The 16,874-nt window shown below is 33.1% G+C and overlaps 1 protein-coding gene across 1 annotated transcript; it reads left to right on the forward strand.

The window, feature by feature from the left end:
• Positions 1 to 858: 858 nt before the first annotated feature.
• Positions 859 to 4,451, forward strand: LOC113506643 (motor neuron and pancreas homeobox protein 1-like; the record flags this gene model as incomplete). The annotated part of the gene is made up of 2 exons (XM_026889471.1): positions 859 to 1,016; positions 3,027 to 4,451. Coding segments are annotated over 2 exons (482 nt in total), but the record flags the coding sequence as incomplete, so codon positions are not given.
• Positions 4,452 to 16,874: the final 12,423 nt, after the last annotated feature.

Genomic DNA, 16,874 nt, shown 5'->3' on the forward strand with positions numbered 1-16,874 from the left:
TCTGTTTCTCGACACGACATAATACTGTTTGCGTTTGTGTCGTGATGGAGGCAATTTGTACTAGTTCACCTTTTACGACTGATTTTTAAAAGTGTAACGACATATTTTTATTGGTAACTAATTTAAAAAGGTCGATTATTCCATAAAAGGACATTTAAAAGTTTAAAGCAATTAAATGTTGCGACAATTTTTTAGCAACAATTTCACGGACCATTTACTTTCTGTTAAAAATAATTAGATCATTATTACTTAATTTACTTTTAATTAATGTCACTGAGTGAAAACAAAACGCTCTTTTTCAAATATTTATATTACGACCTATTTAATTTGTTATTTCAACATCTAACTACACTTATGTAAGTAATAGAGTTAAGTTTTTCATTTCTACAGTAATGGTCTACAGTTAAAAATATAGTAATCAAAATTGAACAATATTGTGGCTAAATTAGTAACAAAATTTCAAATCTCTGAAAAAAAATAATTTCAAATAAAGATGGCAACAAAATTTTCCCGATGCTTCGAAATCACTGCCCCAAATTTACAATATCCGATGCATGAATGGAAATGCGATTAAATTGACACTATTCATATTATTCTATGCATTTTTTCAACAAAATTTTTGGAAATTCAGTACAGGGCGGAACGCTAACGGTCAATACAACGAATTTCCAATTATTGCGTTGGCTAAATGCTGAAAATAGTAGGATTACTTTCGAATTTAATCCAATTGCCATTAATTCATTGGCCATTTTAAATAGCGGAATTGGACCCTGATAATACAATCCAATTCATCACTTTTTCCAACATTCAAGTATTCCTCAACAGTCACACAAACTAAAGCCCCCGTTTTGCCCCCAGGAGCCCCGCACGCCTTGCTCGGCAAGACGCGCAGACCCCGCACGGCCTTCACGTCGCAGCAGCTGCTGGAGCTGGAGAAGCAGTTCCGGATGAACAAGTACCTCTCCAGGCCGAAGCGGTTTGAAGTGGCCACCAGTCTGATGCTGACGGAGACACAGGTGAGGAGACATTCAGCTTTATAGATAAACGAGGAGAGATTTTTTGAGGCAAGAATTTGGGCGGACTTCAAAACGGACTATGGTTTTGAAAAACTTAGGGCTGGTTGAACTAATTCTGATGTTTCTTTTTTAATTTGACATCTGTCATTTTGGACCCGATAATTTCATCAAGTTTAGCTTGGTGGTTTTTTGTTAACTTGTTAGTTCATTTGCCTAGTTGTAATTGGCACAAATATAGTTATTACGCAAAAATGATAGCATGAATCGGTTCTTATTGGCTTGAGACAGGGACTGACTCATTATAAAGAAACGAAAAGATTAGCTCTAGGTTTAAATCCTAATTAAATTACCGGAAAAATAAGTTACCATTATTATGAAAAGCTTTTAAATACAAAAGGGTTTACAATAGTAATAATAAAGTGGCAAAGTCTGTTACTTTGTAGCAAGTATTCTCTGTATCCCCTAAATCGATTTCGGAAATTCTTTCACCTAAAGATATCCACGATATTTCTGGATGTAATGTTATTTATAAACCTCCAGTAGGATAATTCATAATTAAATGATGCAACGGTTTACTCACGCGTATGTATCGGGAGTGTCCGACTAGTTTCGGACCCAACCGGAGTCCTTAATCATGAACTGACGCGGCGCCGGCGGGTAGGTCGCGAATCGTTCTTACTATATATATGTATATTGACCCGAAAAATACCTCTCAAGCAATAACCACGAGTCTGCCAATAAATGTTATACTTAAATATACAGGACTTTCAATTAAACGAACAAACAAGATAGAAGGCCTACAATCAATGAGAGATACTGCTTGATATCATTCCAATGCGTTCTGAAAACTAATGCAACAGTTATCGCCTATCTGTGAAAGCAAATGGATTGGTTCAAAGATAACCGGGAAGTTAACTGTGTTATGTAACTCATGTTGTGAATTGAAACTTTAGTTGTGCTTTTGCAACTGACGTTCATGTAGTTTTCGGGTTTTCGTCTACCAGTAGTCCAGGACTCTATTTTTAAGACGTTTTCCGTCTGTCTGGATCTATGATAGTTAGACGGATGTAATCTTCACAGATAACGTATTTCTGTAGTTGTAAGAAATTGTTTTTGTAGATAATAGCTTAAAACCTTTGGTTTCAGGTTCGATTCATATGTAGCTAGTATATTTTTTTGCTAACCATAGCTAGAGCCCTGATAAAAAAAACTTATATAAATGGGCTGAAATGTTAATAAAACTTACTCTAACTTAATTTCTTAAATGTCATTTTGTGGGAAAGGATGAAATATCATATTAAAGACGCTGATTGGACTATCAAAGAACTACCTAAAGCTTGGACTGTATGTAATAAAAACCAGCACTCAAGTTGCGTAGCTCCGTTAAATCAGGTTTCAAAATATTACTGTTACTACATCAATAATTACATTTAATTACCTACGCCAACCATTAAAAAAAACGTTAAAAGCATTACAAATGTCATCATTTTGACATTTGTTTTCGCGCCAATAGCTGTCAAGTATGGCGGATTTGAGCTTACAAATTGTAGGTATGACAAGATTACAAGGGTGGGACCGGCTTACGGGGCCTAAAGATTAATCCAACACCCTTAGGGCGCCGCGCGAGGGTCTTAGAATGGTATTACACCCGTTCAGATTTATAACCTGTATGGTTTTATAAGTGTGTTGGCGGGAATTTGTAATGTGTTTACATGTTGTTGTAAATAAAATTTGTGTCGTGATATCGGTATTTAAATATATCCTTTTTTCTGTAGGTTTTTCTTTTGGCATTATTTTTTTTTAACCGGAACTAAAACTGCCGTTTTTTTTTGGTTCTGAATAATACAATTTTGTTATAAGTCATAATTAATATTGAATACTGATTTTATAATAACTAAAATTAAAGTTTCTCACCGTACTACATAGGTCACATAGTCCTCTTACTCACGAGTGCCATCTAGCGTGAAGTTTGTATTTTATTCTATTTCAACTGAATTTATTTGTCCACAGGTAAAAATATGGTTCCAAAACAGAAGAATGAAGTGGAAACGTTCAAAAAAGGCCCAACAGGACTCCAAAAACAAGGACACAAGTCAAGCTGAAGACAAAAAGCCCAAAGAAACACCCGAACAAGAAAAACCCGCGCCAATGGCGGCGAGCGATCTGACAGCTGTCAAACCTATGTTAGACAGGGACAGAATTATTGCGCTGGAGCGAGAAAGAGCTATGGCTGCCGCGAATTTCAATTCTAATTTGGAAAACCGGCGCGGTTTAGTCGTTATGAACCAAGATGGCGGCCGGCCCATGGATATGTTTAGGCCGTATGTGGTATGAAAATAGATAAACTTTTAGTTTTTATTATTTGTTAGTTTGTATGTTGCACGGTAATTTAAGACTTATGTGATTCATTTGTAAAGAGCAAGGAGAAAGTTATTACAAAAAATAAATATAAACTGAAACAGCAAACGCATTTAAACCTCTTAACGCGGTCATAAATTATTTTATCTATGGGTAAAATAAAACCATAGAAGAGCTAAGCAAAGCCTCATAAAAGGCTACTTTGAAAAAATACTGAATTTCACAAACATTTAATTGAATAAAATATATTTGGAACCCGAAATGCAAAACGGTATATTGGTATCACCCGTATTTGCTTCACTTTATAGATATTTTTTTCTCCTTATATTTTTCTGGTCTTTTGTGCGGCAATTGAAACAACTTATCCAAAATTATTCTTGTTCTCTTTGCTTGCTCGCTAAAGTCACTATGTATACTATAAATTAAAAATAAACTTAGATTTAAAAATACTAGTCAAGTTTAGTGTATATTTCTACATTTATTGTTAAATATAATGTTGTAAATAATAGTCTTACAATTATCTAGAATTAAGTAAGTTTCTTGTATAAGTTTGAAACCAGTTCATTAAATTTAAAAAGATCGTGTTTGTCTATGATCAGACAAGTTTTAAAAAATAAAAATTTTCATTTCAACAAATTACATTTGTCCATATTTTTGTGCCATTAAATATATGTTCATCGAAAAGCTAATTAAAAATTTATGAAATCTTGAGATACAATTGTTAAATTAATTTTTAATTAAATTTGACACACCTTAAAAATTGCACAAAATTAATAGAATTCTTAATAGGAACATTTTAAAGAAAGTCTTGATGCAGGCCAAATTTAGCAATATTATATTTAATTTTAGCTATGTATTGAATAAAAAAATATAGGTTTTTTTTAATGTTAAACCAACAATCAAGCCATGATTTCCTATTATGCTTATTGTTTACTTAAATGTCTTTTTATACCTAAGTGTAATCCTCTCCAATGGCTTGACAATACAATTCCATTGCAAGATGGCTTTTTCCCATGTTTTTTTATACACTCACTTTCTTGTTTGTTTGTCGTTCCGGTTGGATTTTTGCAACTCAATTTTGAGGCACTTCCCAATAAGCTAGCTGGCTGAAATATTCAGGGTAGCTTCAAACCCGATGACAATGCAATTTACAACTACAAAAACGGCTGGACCGAATTTGATAAAATTTTAATGGACATTTAAAAACGTTGGTTTTTAGATTTTTCTAATCTATTATTTATATTCTAATTCTTATTTACCTCATGTCTTATGGTCCGCCTTCCTCATCCAATCCAAGCCAGCAGCAGAAAAATCCTAAGTCAAGTTTCCTTCCTGCTCATTTCGAGGAGTAAAAGTATTTTATTTTAGTTTTTTTAAACACTACGACAATTTAAATTATTTAAAATTACTAGATTAATTTAAGAAAAAAAGTCAAACTATTAATTTTAATTATTAATAATGTACAAAACTATTAACAAAGTGACATCTTTATAATCAGTATTATTGTTATAAGTTACTAATTTTTTTGTAAAAACAAATGTATTTATAAATAATTAGGAAGTATGGTCACCCTATTTTATGGAAGAACTCTATGTACGGTTTTCTGAAAAACTATTCAAGATTTAATCACTTGTCAAATATTGTGTCAAAAGCTGTGATGAGTTTTTTTTTCTTGTAGTCAAGCTAAGTCGCGATCAGCTGCCTTGACAAATAACCTAGATATATTTTTCAGAAAACCGAAGTCGAAGAGCAAATGAAAATACGTGTCCATACTAGTATAAGTTAAGAATAAAAACTAAATAGATTATAATAAAAAGTACTTAATTTTAAATCTGACGAAATACAGTCGGTGCCAAAATAAGTAGTCGTTATGATAATGTCAGAGCAAGCATTTATATGAATCCAATGCAAGTGTGAATTTTCTTTGCATGCGTGAATTAAACGTTCAAAAATCGGACACAATAAATAGTAGTTAAAACTGTTCAAGTGCGAGTGAGAGAAACAGATTTCGGTCTCGCGACACTAAGATACAAATAAAAAAATAAAAAACATATTTGAAAAAGAAAGAAAATGGTGACCAATCAATTTCATGACCATTCCCATCGATGCTAAATCTCGATTTTGATTTTGTTTATTTTAAGACATAGTGGCAAAAGATATATCTTGGATGAAACTTTTAACTGTTTACCTTTAATAGTCCTTTAGACACGGAGTTTAACAACATTCAAGTGACAACCAATCTTGGATCCAACATTTGTCTCCCACACAAATGTTTGTCCCAAACTAAAAGCACGTCATAGTTGGCTACATACATTGGCACCAACTGTCAAGTCATAATAATTGATAAATGTATATGTTTATACGTGGAGTCCTGTACCATATTGATAATCATAATAAATTATATGCAAATTATAAATAAATATATAGTTGATATGTTGGATATATACGTTTTATTTTCTGATTCCCTGAAAAACTAGAAGATGAAATTTAACCCTTCAAAAAAAGATGACAAATAATTTTTAAACAGAATATTAAAATGTTAATTGTGCAATGTTGATTATTTTTTATTTAACGTGAAGTAGCTGCCATTGTGTCAATTTAGAAATTTCATCAATTTTGATCAGTAGTTTTTATTTGAGGTCGAGTGTGTTTTTGTTGTTAAAAACGCTCAAATCGATAAAAATGACATTATTTTAATAACTAGAGATTTATAATTTCATACATTTGAGATTTGTTCTCAACGCAAATCGATTGTCGAAATGTCATTTGACTGAGGAAGCTCTTACTTACGGCATATAGATAAGGTTTTCATGAGCATTGATCAGAACGCTAGCTCACTGCGGGTTGGCGATTTAAGATACAAAAATTTGGAATACCTATTTTCTGAAAATGTTTTGAACGGAGTTAGTACAAGTATACATATGCGTTTTAAAGACATCAGTTGTCACATCAATACGATATGGTTTGTATAAAATTTAAACTTCTATACGTAAAGGGTTCGATTCCCATACTGGATAAATAAGTGGCACTTGACAAGCGTTACAAATGCGCAAAGAACTTAGTAAAAAAAAACCTAGACATAAAATAAGAATTTCAGCAAACCTCACTAAAATGAGGAGAACTAAGAAGTTAATGAGAGCTATGTGACGCCAATTTAAAAAAAATCGTCAAAATCAGCCTAATTTATAAAAAGTCGTAAGTCAACAAACAAAAAAACATACATACAATTTGACAACCTTCTGTATATTGAAAACGTTTGAAAAGACCATCCTTTAAAAAAAAATAGGCTATATACCTAAATACCAAGAAGTTTTTACACAAAATTCGAATTATAAACCGAAAGAGGTTTTGTCTAACAGTTCCAATCTCGCTCACAATCGGTACTTATCCAAATAGAGTAAAACTACAGCATATAGTTACTGTAGGAACAGTTAAATAACACGAGACTGGTAACAGTTCGCTTACAACACTAAATTAAGCCGAGGGGGGCAGGGGGGAGTAGGGTGACCACGGATTTTGAATTTTTCAGGACAAAAAATGTTTTTTGACGAAAAATATTTCAAGTATCATACGTTCACTCTTTCTTACAATTGCCTTATGAAACAAAACCCTGTAGTTTATGTTAGTTAAAAACATTGTATGATGTTGCGTTAATTTTGGAGCTGAATGTTTAAGTTACAGCAATAGTCATAGACTAAAAATCAAACTTTCAAAGCTAAGGGAAACATTTAATAAAATAACCAATTAGCATGTTTAGTTACCGTTTAATAATGTACAGATCCGGTGAGACTGGAAAACGACCCCAACATAGCTTAAGAAATGGCTATCTATAAATATTTATTTAGAAAAAAATAAATAAAACAATACAACTCTATCCTACATTTTCCGGTCTCATGGTCACCCTATCTTTTGAAGTGGTGTTGGCTGTATAAATTGCTGTGGAAAAACTCTGCCGCTCTGTATTCCGAACCCGTATGCGAGCGAGAGGGCAATACTGGCATCTCTCTCTACTGCCTTCTGTTATGGATAGCGGGGTGTATTCATAGTCAGGAAGAGTAAGGCATATTTTTAGGGATGAGAAAATTTTTTGATTCGATGGTATGTCTTTTAAAGACGAACAAAAGCTGTTGTATGTGACGTCATCCGCACGGTAAGAAGGAAATAGGTTACAGGTAAATAATTTGCCAGAAAATACTATTGTTATTGTAAATTAAGACAAAATATCCTCTCAAGTTAGATCAAGCTGCATATAGTGCACAAATTTGATTTAAATCGGGAAATTAAATAAATAAAGTAGTTTGTAAGTCCGTCATGGACAAATGACGTGACACGTAATTTAAGACAAAACGTCCTTATCCATGTATAAGGCTTTCAGAAAAGCCTTTTTCAGCTAAAATCAAGACTATAGATCCTCTAGAGGGGCGTGCCCGCAGTGATTGATGCCTTTTGTTTAAACAACTTACGGCTGTTTGCTGATACCGAAGCGAACGTCAATAACTCCACGGTTATAACGAGCACTTTAAGAATCACCACATTTTTTAAACAAGAATTGGTTAAAAATGTCAAATAAAAATGTATCTGTCGCGTTTGAAGGCAATATGTAAGTTACAGCCTGTTTTATAGATTTATTAACAAAACAAAGGCTTGTAGAAGTGAAATAATTAAAAGGGCTTGGTATCTAAAAACTTTTTTTTTAATAATCTCATGTTCAACCCTAAATAAATAAGCAAGCTGGCTCATATTTGTGGGCTGTGGGTAAAAATACACCTTGCTGCTCTTTCGTGCACTACATAAAATATGAGAAATTTTGGGACGTGTTTTTCCTGTTTAAGACATTTGCTCGTATTATCTCATGGCTTAGACTGAATCACCGGTTTATGAAAAAAACTTTAACGTCACCATGATTTATAAAAAAAAAATAACACTAGAATCAGAGGATTACCTAAGTTTGTGTCAAAGAGATTTGCAAGTCACTTTACATTCCATGGACAATAATTTGCCAATCTCACAGTTTAAGTAAGATAAGTCGGTACAATTTATGTCTAGATATCATTAGAATTACACCTGCAATAGATTTTCAATTTATCACAAAGTATTGTCATTCACAATGTTAGTCACATCTCAAAAGTCTACATTATCTATATCAAAGTCTATAATATCTATGTCTACAACGGCAAACAATGATGACAGACGCAAAACTGTAGCAAGTAGAAAAGCAAATAGTATCTCTGAATTTCAAATAGAATACAGAATTGAGGAGCGAATATCAATATTTGATATTTGGTATTGTAACGACACCCGCTCCCCAGCTATCGCCATTTCGGTTCGCCGTTCGCGCGCTTTTTGACATTTCGATGACAGTTGTTTTTTTAAGAGTACACGTTGATATTTTTTTTATTGGATAACCTTTTTTGTTTGCACTAGTTGTTTGTATTTTTTGTACAAATTGTTTGTGTGATGTTGCAGACATTGTTTTTGTTTTAGAAATTCTCGTTTTTATGTTATTCCATTCAAAACACTGTGAATCAAACACCTTCCTTCTATACCTAGTATCAACTAAGTAAAACTTCATCAAAATTACCTAAGCTAAAAGCTAATAAACAATAATATATTAATAAACAACAAGATCTTCCTATTCATGTTCATAAAATTATCTACCTGACAATAAACCCTATATCTTTTCCACCATAACCCGAAAAACCTTAACCAGATCATCCAAAAACGCAACTCCAGAAAAAAACAAAAGGCATTACACCCGCAAACAATCATAGACGAGGACAATATTTAAAAAAAAACAACAGCTCGTCACGTCGCGGGGAAGGCGGGAAGACAGCGGCTGTTGATTGGTGCAAATTGAATTTGGAATCAAGGAGCGCCGGCGGGCGGAGGCTGCGGGGCCGGGGGGGGGGGGGGGGGCTAGCGGGGGCCGGGGCAGGAGGGGGGGTGTTGTCGTGTTGGCGATCGCTCGCTGATTGCTCGTTTGTGGTCCGACTAGACTATTGTGGAACGGACTTATTGTTGTCTTGTTATTTTCTTAGGGAGATATTTTGGATGAATACTATTATTGTCAATATCGATAATTCGCTATTAATTTGAATTATTTTGATGATCAGTATAAAAGTACTATCATCTATCTCTTAAGCATTTTTCCTACACAATAATTCTAATGAAATTAATATGGGACTCTACACTCAAGGACAAAACAATGAATTTTAAATTAATGTATTGACTTCATGTTTAAGAGAATAGGATTAATTTCAAATTTAATCTAATTGCCATTCATTCATCGGCCATTGTAAAGTAGCAGGATCGGGGCCCTGTTGGTTAGAATTCAAAATTTAAACCAACTTGTAATGCCTTCTTTTGCTGTGCCCTAACAGGGTCCATAACATTGTGCCTAGCTTTAAGCCTCTTTAACATCACATAAATTTAAGAATATGAAACAATAAAAAAAAGATTAAAGATGGCGTCCAATAACTGTCACCTGTCACATCCCCACGTCACTAGCGGGTATATATTGACATAAGCATTGTGCTCGTACAGTCGCCGGCAACACTTCAGGCCGAGCTCTGTGTACTCCACAGAAGCTCACTGGTCTCAATCAAGCAGGAATAATGTAATACCGGCCATATTGTCCTGTATATGATAGAGGTAGTTATGAAAAATTGTTCGGATAAAAGGTTTTTTGTCTTATAGTCATCGTCATCCTAACCTTTTGCCAACTAAGCTAGGTCAGCTTCCAGTTTAACCGGATGCAAGCAAATACGAGTGTTTTACAAGGAGCGACTGCCTATCTGACCAGTTACCTGGGCAACACGATACCCAGTCAGACGGGTTGTCAGACTTTCTAGCTACTGAATACTCGTAACGACTGTCAAAGATGTGTAAATAGCAACTCGTTATGATATAGATTGACACCCATCCCCGGACTGACCGTATCAATTCTAGCTTAACCTGTGATCGAATAACTTGTGCAGTCCTAGTTTAGTCACGAGCTTCTACCGATAGTAATGTCTTATAGTCTAGGTCTACAATACATTGGCAAGGAAGTCTTTTTATCGTATATTTAATATCGTACAACCTGGTGTCAGAGTTTAACCGCCCGTAGGTCTGTGACGTAGCTTATCACACTCTTGAAATATTCGCAGATTTTCCGGTTACTTCATTATATATTTTTACCTGAATTTTTTTCACAAGCGGTTATTACTATAAATACACAAATGAATTTCAAAATACAGTAGTTGCGTGCTGGACTTTGGACCTACTAAAATTTATATGCGAGTCCAACAGTAAAAAAAATAGACTGTCATTGCACGATAAAAGAAAACACAGAATAACGTCAACTTTTAATTTTGTATCGGTCATAACAATAGACTATCACTGCTCACGATAAAACAAGTAAAAGACAGAATTTCGTCAAATTATTGAATACTAGCTGTTAGCACATATTTTCAATTTTCCCTCGGAAACTTGTTAAGAAATCGGGATATAAAGTAGCCTACGTTCTTTTCTATAACAAAGGCTATATGCATGTCAAGTTTCATCTAAATCCATTCAGCCGTTTTTGCGTGATTGAGTAACAAACATCCAAATATCCTCACTTTCACATTTATACTAATCTATACTAATATATAAAGCTGAAGAGTTTGTTTGTTTGAACGCGCTAATCTCAGGAACTACTGGTTCGAATTTAAAGATTCTTTTTGTCTATACTAATATATAAAGCTGAAGAGTTTGTTTGTTTGAACGCGCTAATCTCAGGAACTACTGGTTCGAATTTAAAGATTCTTTTTGTCTATACTAATATATAAAGCTGAATAGTTTGTTTGTTTGAACGCGCTAATCTCAGGAACTACTGGTTCGAATTGGAAGATTATTTTTGTGTTGCATAGACCATTGATCAAGGAAAACTATAGGCTATATAACATCACGCTGCGACTAATAGGAGCGAAGATATAATGGAAAATGTGGAAAAAACGGGTAAAATTCTAACCACGTGGACGAAGTATAATATTAGTAAATAATAAGGATAGGTTTCATCTATATAGGGAAAAGATGAAAAGGAAATCTTATTTAACGCCCGACGGAGATATATGTTACTGTATGTACCCGTTTTAATAAAACTTTTGCTTTTTACACAAAGGTTTGTGGAGACCAATTTTCAGAATACTTCTTTCATCGTCATCATCTCAGCCCATAGCTGTCGACTGCTGGACATGGTATGAGTATGTGTTTCCTTACAACACATTGTTTTTTTATAATAACTATCGTGAGACTGATTCATTGTCAATCATGAGCTGACGCGGCGGGAACGCGTGATTAAGGACTCCGGTTAGGTCCGAGACTAGTCGGGCACCCCCGATAAATACGCGTGAGTAAACCGTTACATCATTTAATAACGCATTGTTTTTTTAAACCAATAAAAAACCTAATTTTGTATTTATGTTTAATCAGATATACCAAACCAATTTCTTCTTAATCTAGCCCACTATTTCCCACCTCTTTTTGATTCTTAGCGATTTTCTTTCATTACATAAACGGTCAACAATGACTGCATACCATTAAAAATCGCCAAGTTTTTCCTGTCATAGTTAATAAAGTGGTTTTAACGAACGTTATCCGAGGCAGTAAGAAAATCAAAATATATTATATAAATATAAAATATATATTATGTAGTTAAATGTTTTGAAAAATAGTTCTGAACAGGTTATAGTGAATGCCGCGGCTGTCCTACTTAGAATATGTAGTTAAAATGATATTAAATGATTTATCTATAACTCGTTAGCGTTCAAATAATGAAGTAGGTACATAATTACATAATTATAATTACATTATGTACTTCTTGACTTGAATATTGTACATCAACTAACACGTTTCAAATAAAGCAATAAAAAAAACATCGAAATCAACAAAATAAAATTATTCCTCATTCCATCTCCCATAAAAGGTTGGACAGAATTAAATCACGACTAACGCCATCTAGCGGCGCGCCCCATGAATACAACATGAGCTTGACGTGTAGATGGCGGTGTTACAAATTTATCGCCACTTTTATTGTTACGACCACTTTGGCCGCGTTTCGCGGGCTTTTAGCTAAATTACTCTCATTACTTACAAACTACGTTAACATATTGCTGTTAGTGTGGTGTGCAGCTATTTCAGCGCTGCAGATTTTATTCTAATAATAATGTGTCTGAAATGAAATGTTATTTGTACAAAATGTGTAAATACTCTTTTTAATTAAAGATTATTGAGAGGTTATGAAAGCTTTACTGCTTCCCAAAAATATTAGAACATCAAAATTTGTGCATAATTCGTAAATGAACCACAATTTCTGATACAAAAAGTAACAGCGCAGAAACGCTTTTAATCACCTATCAACAAAAAGCATAACAACAAAATATATCTTAAAAATTACAAAACTATGTGCCAAATAATTTACTTACTCAAAAAAAGCGGATATTCTTTCTTTAGCTTAACAATGCAAAGCATCGCTTCAGCGGCTATACCCCCAAGTCAACAAGATAAACACAAACAAATCGCACAGATAACATTTGCCATCGTAATTTGGCTAATGTATCATAAACATTTTTGCTTCATCTGTTTCACTAGGCTGAGTGGGCAGTTACCGTTGCCTGACGGCGCGGAAGAATATATACCCTTTGTTTATGGTATTCGTTAATATTCAAAGCACGTAATTTGTGGGGCTGTAGACTTATGATCTCTGAAGTATGATATGCGAAGCTAATTACATTATATCTACGAAAGGAAAATTAAAGAAAACTTAGTTGAATAATTCTAGCTGGGCCGATTTTTCTTATTTCATTTGCGGGCAACCTATGATCCTTAGTAGGTAATCCTTACCGAACCTAATTGCGGTCTTATGCTGCTGACTACAAGCTTATTTATAATATGGTAAGAATTGGATAAAACAAGATTAAAAAGTAAACCTTGGTATACCTAAAAATATTGTTAATCTTGAATTTTATTCCAAATCAAGTTTCACCTAAGTCTGTTCAGCCATGAAAGCGTGAACACCAGTTATGTTTTTGGGTTATTTTGACAGTAAAAAATGTAAATACCAAAAAGTATTCAATTAATTAAGTGATTAAATTAAATCCCCACAACCCCTTTGTAGCCATAGACAATTTGACAAACTTTTAACCGCTCGTATGTTGATCGTATGGTATTTTTATGTTAATCCGGCTCGGAACGAGTGTGGATGTGGGCGCGGATTTCTTTGGAGCCTGAATAAATAGGATTAGCAACAATAGAGATGATAATACCGTTCTGAGAAAGAATTCCTAAACAAAGCAAAAGATAGAAAATAAAATTTAAAACTATCTTTATTTAAAATATTTGAAAGAAAAAAGACTATTAAGTCTTCTTCAGGGGCCACTCAGACAAGCCATAATCGTGTAACCGCGCTGAATTCTTATTATAATATCGTTGAATACAATTGTCTTTATTGTGAGTAGGAACATTAGCAGATATATATCTAAGCGTAATTTAAAATTCTTCATAAATAGTCAAAAACAAAATTTAATGACAAATTAAAACTGATTGTCGATTCATTATTTGGCCAATAATAGAGCATTCGTCTGGGCACATAAGGCGCACAACGGATTTTATGGGTAACTTGTTATATAAATAATATGTTCGATTCTATATTCTATGCTACTCTCTAATTCAATAAAATAGACTGCCACCAAACGGAGGTAGCAAAATATAAAGACTTTTCAGTAACTCTATGTAGATCCTGCCAAATTTAATCTGTATAATGTTTTCCGATTTCCGACTTGACTTGTGGAAGGCACTTACATGCAACCAATTTATATTTACCACCAAAACAAGCAAAACTAAACCTTATTTTTACTTAAAACAGTGAATTTATTAACTTTTATTTGAAAATTAAAGTTTGTTAACGATCTTTCTCAAATATTTTAATGGCGGTCGAAAGCGCTCGCAAATCGGCCATATTGAATTGGTTTTCCCGCTTCAATTGCATTGATTTGAATTAGTAATCGTGTGTTTTTGTTGGCGATTTCTATTTCATTATTTTGATTTAGGTTTTTTGTATTAGTAGTAGTTTTATGTATAGTATTTTCATAATAAAAAATGAGAGTCAATATTATGTTTTAAGAATAAGAATAAGAATAAGAATCATTTATTTGCTATAAACATGTGTATACATACATACACACGCAGGTGCATGCATGTAGGTTGACATTACATTAGGTATGTGCTTAGAAACATGTTTGCCACTTGCCATGGCATGCAAATATTTGTATATATATAAAAAAAAAAGAATTATAATAATTATGAATCTACAAAATTGAAAGTTATATAAACATAAAAAGAAAAATTGAACATTTACTTATAATCAAATATTTTTTCATCCAGAAACTCTTTTACATTATAGTATGCTCTCTGTACTAAAAACAATTTGAGCCGACGTTTTAGAGCTTCGGTATTGAGTTCTCTCCAGATCTTAGGTAATTTATTATATACAATGGGTGCCATACAAAATATACTTCTGCGCATAAGTGCAGTTTTACATGGATGGAGACAGAGTTTACTTTTATCACGCCTATTTCGAGGTATTACATCCTCGAGACGCGGAAATAAAAGAGGATTGCATTTAACAAACATAACAACTTCGAGAATGTATAGAGATGGCAATGTAAGGATCTTATACTGTTCGAAGTACGGCTTGCAGCTATCAGTTACCTTCAATTTGAACATCGACCTCAGGCATCTTTTTTGAGCTCTAAAAATGGTCTCCCAATCCGTGGAATTGCCCCAGAATATCAAGCCATACCTAAGGATAGATTCAGCTATTCCGTAGTAGGCTATTACTAATGTATCTGCGTTTATTGTTTGTGATAGTCTGTATAAGGCAAATGCGGTATTGCTTAGTTTTTTTGATAGGTTCTCTAAGTGAGATTTCCAGTTAAGATTTTGGTCTATTATTAAGCCTAAGAATTTAGTTGAAGCAACCGATTCAATTTTATTGTTCTTATATGTAATTTCGTTATTATTTTCTGTATTTATTCTTTGACCAAAGTAAGTGATTACAGTTTTATTCAAATTAATTTTTAAATTACTATTTTCTAACCATCTTATGCTATTATTTAAAGTATTACATATGTCTTGATTAAACTCTTCTTTTTTATTGCATGGGATAGTTATAGTACTATCATCAGCGAAAAGCGTCATTGTATGTTCTATACACTTGGGGAAGTCATTTATGTAGATTGTAAATAAGAGAGGGCCCAGAACACTTCCCTGTGGAACACCATATACAACCTGTCGCTCTTCTGATACTGATATTTCCTCAGATTTGGTTTTACTATTAATTCTACTTATTGCTGTGACTTGTCTTCTGTTTTCTAAATAAGATTTTATGAGATTGTGTATATTTCCTCTTACTCCATAGCATTCTAGTTTACTAAGTAGTGTATTATGTTGGACATAGTCGAAGGCTTGTGTCATATCGCAAAAAATTGCACATACTGGATTTCTACTACCTATATTTATCATAATTTTATATAAAAAATCATAAATGGCCATGTTTATACTTTTCTTGACTCTAAAACCTTTTTGTTCGTCACAGAGTATCTTATTTTTTTCTAAGTATGTATTTAATTCTTTGTAAATATATTTTTCAATTATTTTAGAAAAAATCGGTATAAGTGAAATAGGTCTATAGAACTCCATCAATTCTCTATCTTGTTTTTTAAATAAAGGTTTTACTACTGACTTCTTTAAAGCGTCAGGAAAAACACCTTCAGTAATGCTCAAATTAATAATATGACTTAATGGCCCACATATATCACTGGATACTTCTTTTATAATTTTTGTACTGAATCCATCATATCCTACGCTGTTAGTGTTCTTTAATGAATTAATAATTTTTTGTATGTCTTGTGGCATACTTGGAAGCATAAACATTGAGTCTTTTCTACTAACAATGTGTTTATTGACTCTATCGGGTTGGAAAGAGGATGGTTGGATTTTATCAACAAAATAATTACTAATTTACTAATCCCTTTTACTAAGTACAGGCACATAAGTAAATTTTTAGGGAATAAATACTTATATTCTTTTTTCTGTTCATTATGCTTGCCATAATTGCCAATCAAGAACAGATTTTTACGGATGGCTTTTATAATGCTATGTGATTATGGTTCCCCTGTAATATTCCTATAAAGTTGTATTTTATGGTATTAATCTTAGTGCCCTTACTCATCTTAGAGCAATCACTATAAATGTAGATCGTAAACTATTAATTGACTTACGATTGCCATCAAACGAAGGGATATTAGAGCTGAATTTATTGGTTTTATGTTCCTAAATATTTGTAAAAACCGAAATCATTACATATAGAAAATACCTTTTTTTGCAAATCAATCTTTTTTATATTTTGATTAGATCGTAGATAGATTTCACGTTAAAATTAATTAAACTGCTTTCTTTCACGAACGCGATTGCTTGATG

The sequence above is a fragment of the Trichoplusia ni genome (assembly GCF_003590095.1).
Source record: "Trichoplusia ni isolate ovarian cell line Hi5 chromosome 21 unlocalized genomic scaffold, tn1 tig00000938_group20, whole genome shotgun sequence".
NCBI classification, from domain to species: domain Eukaryota; kingdom Metazoa; phylum Arthropoda; class Insecta; order Lepidoptera; family Noctuidae; genus Trichoplusia; species Trichoplusia ni.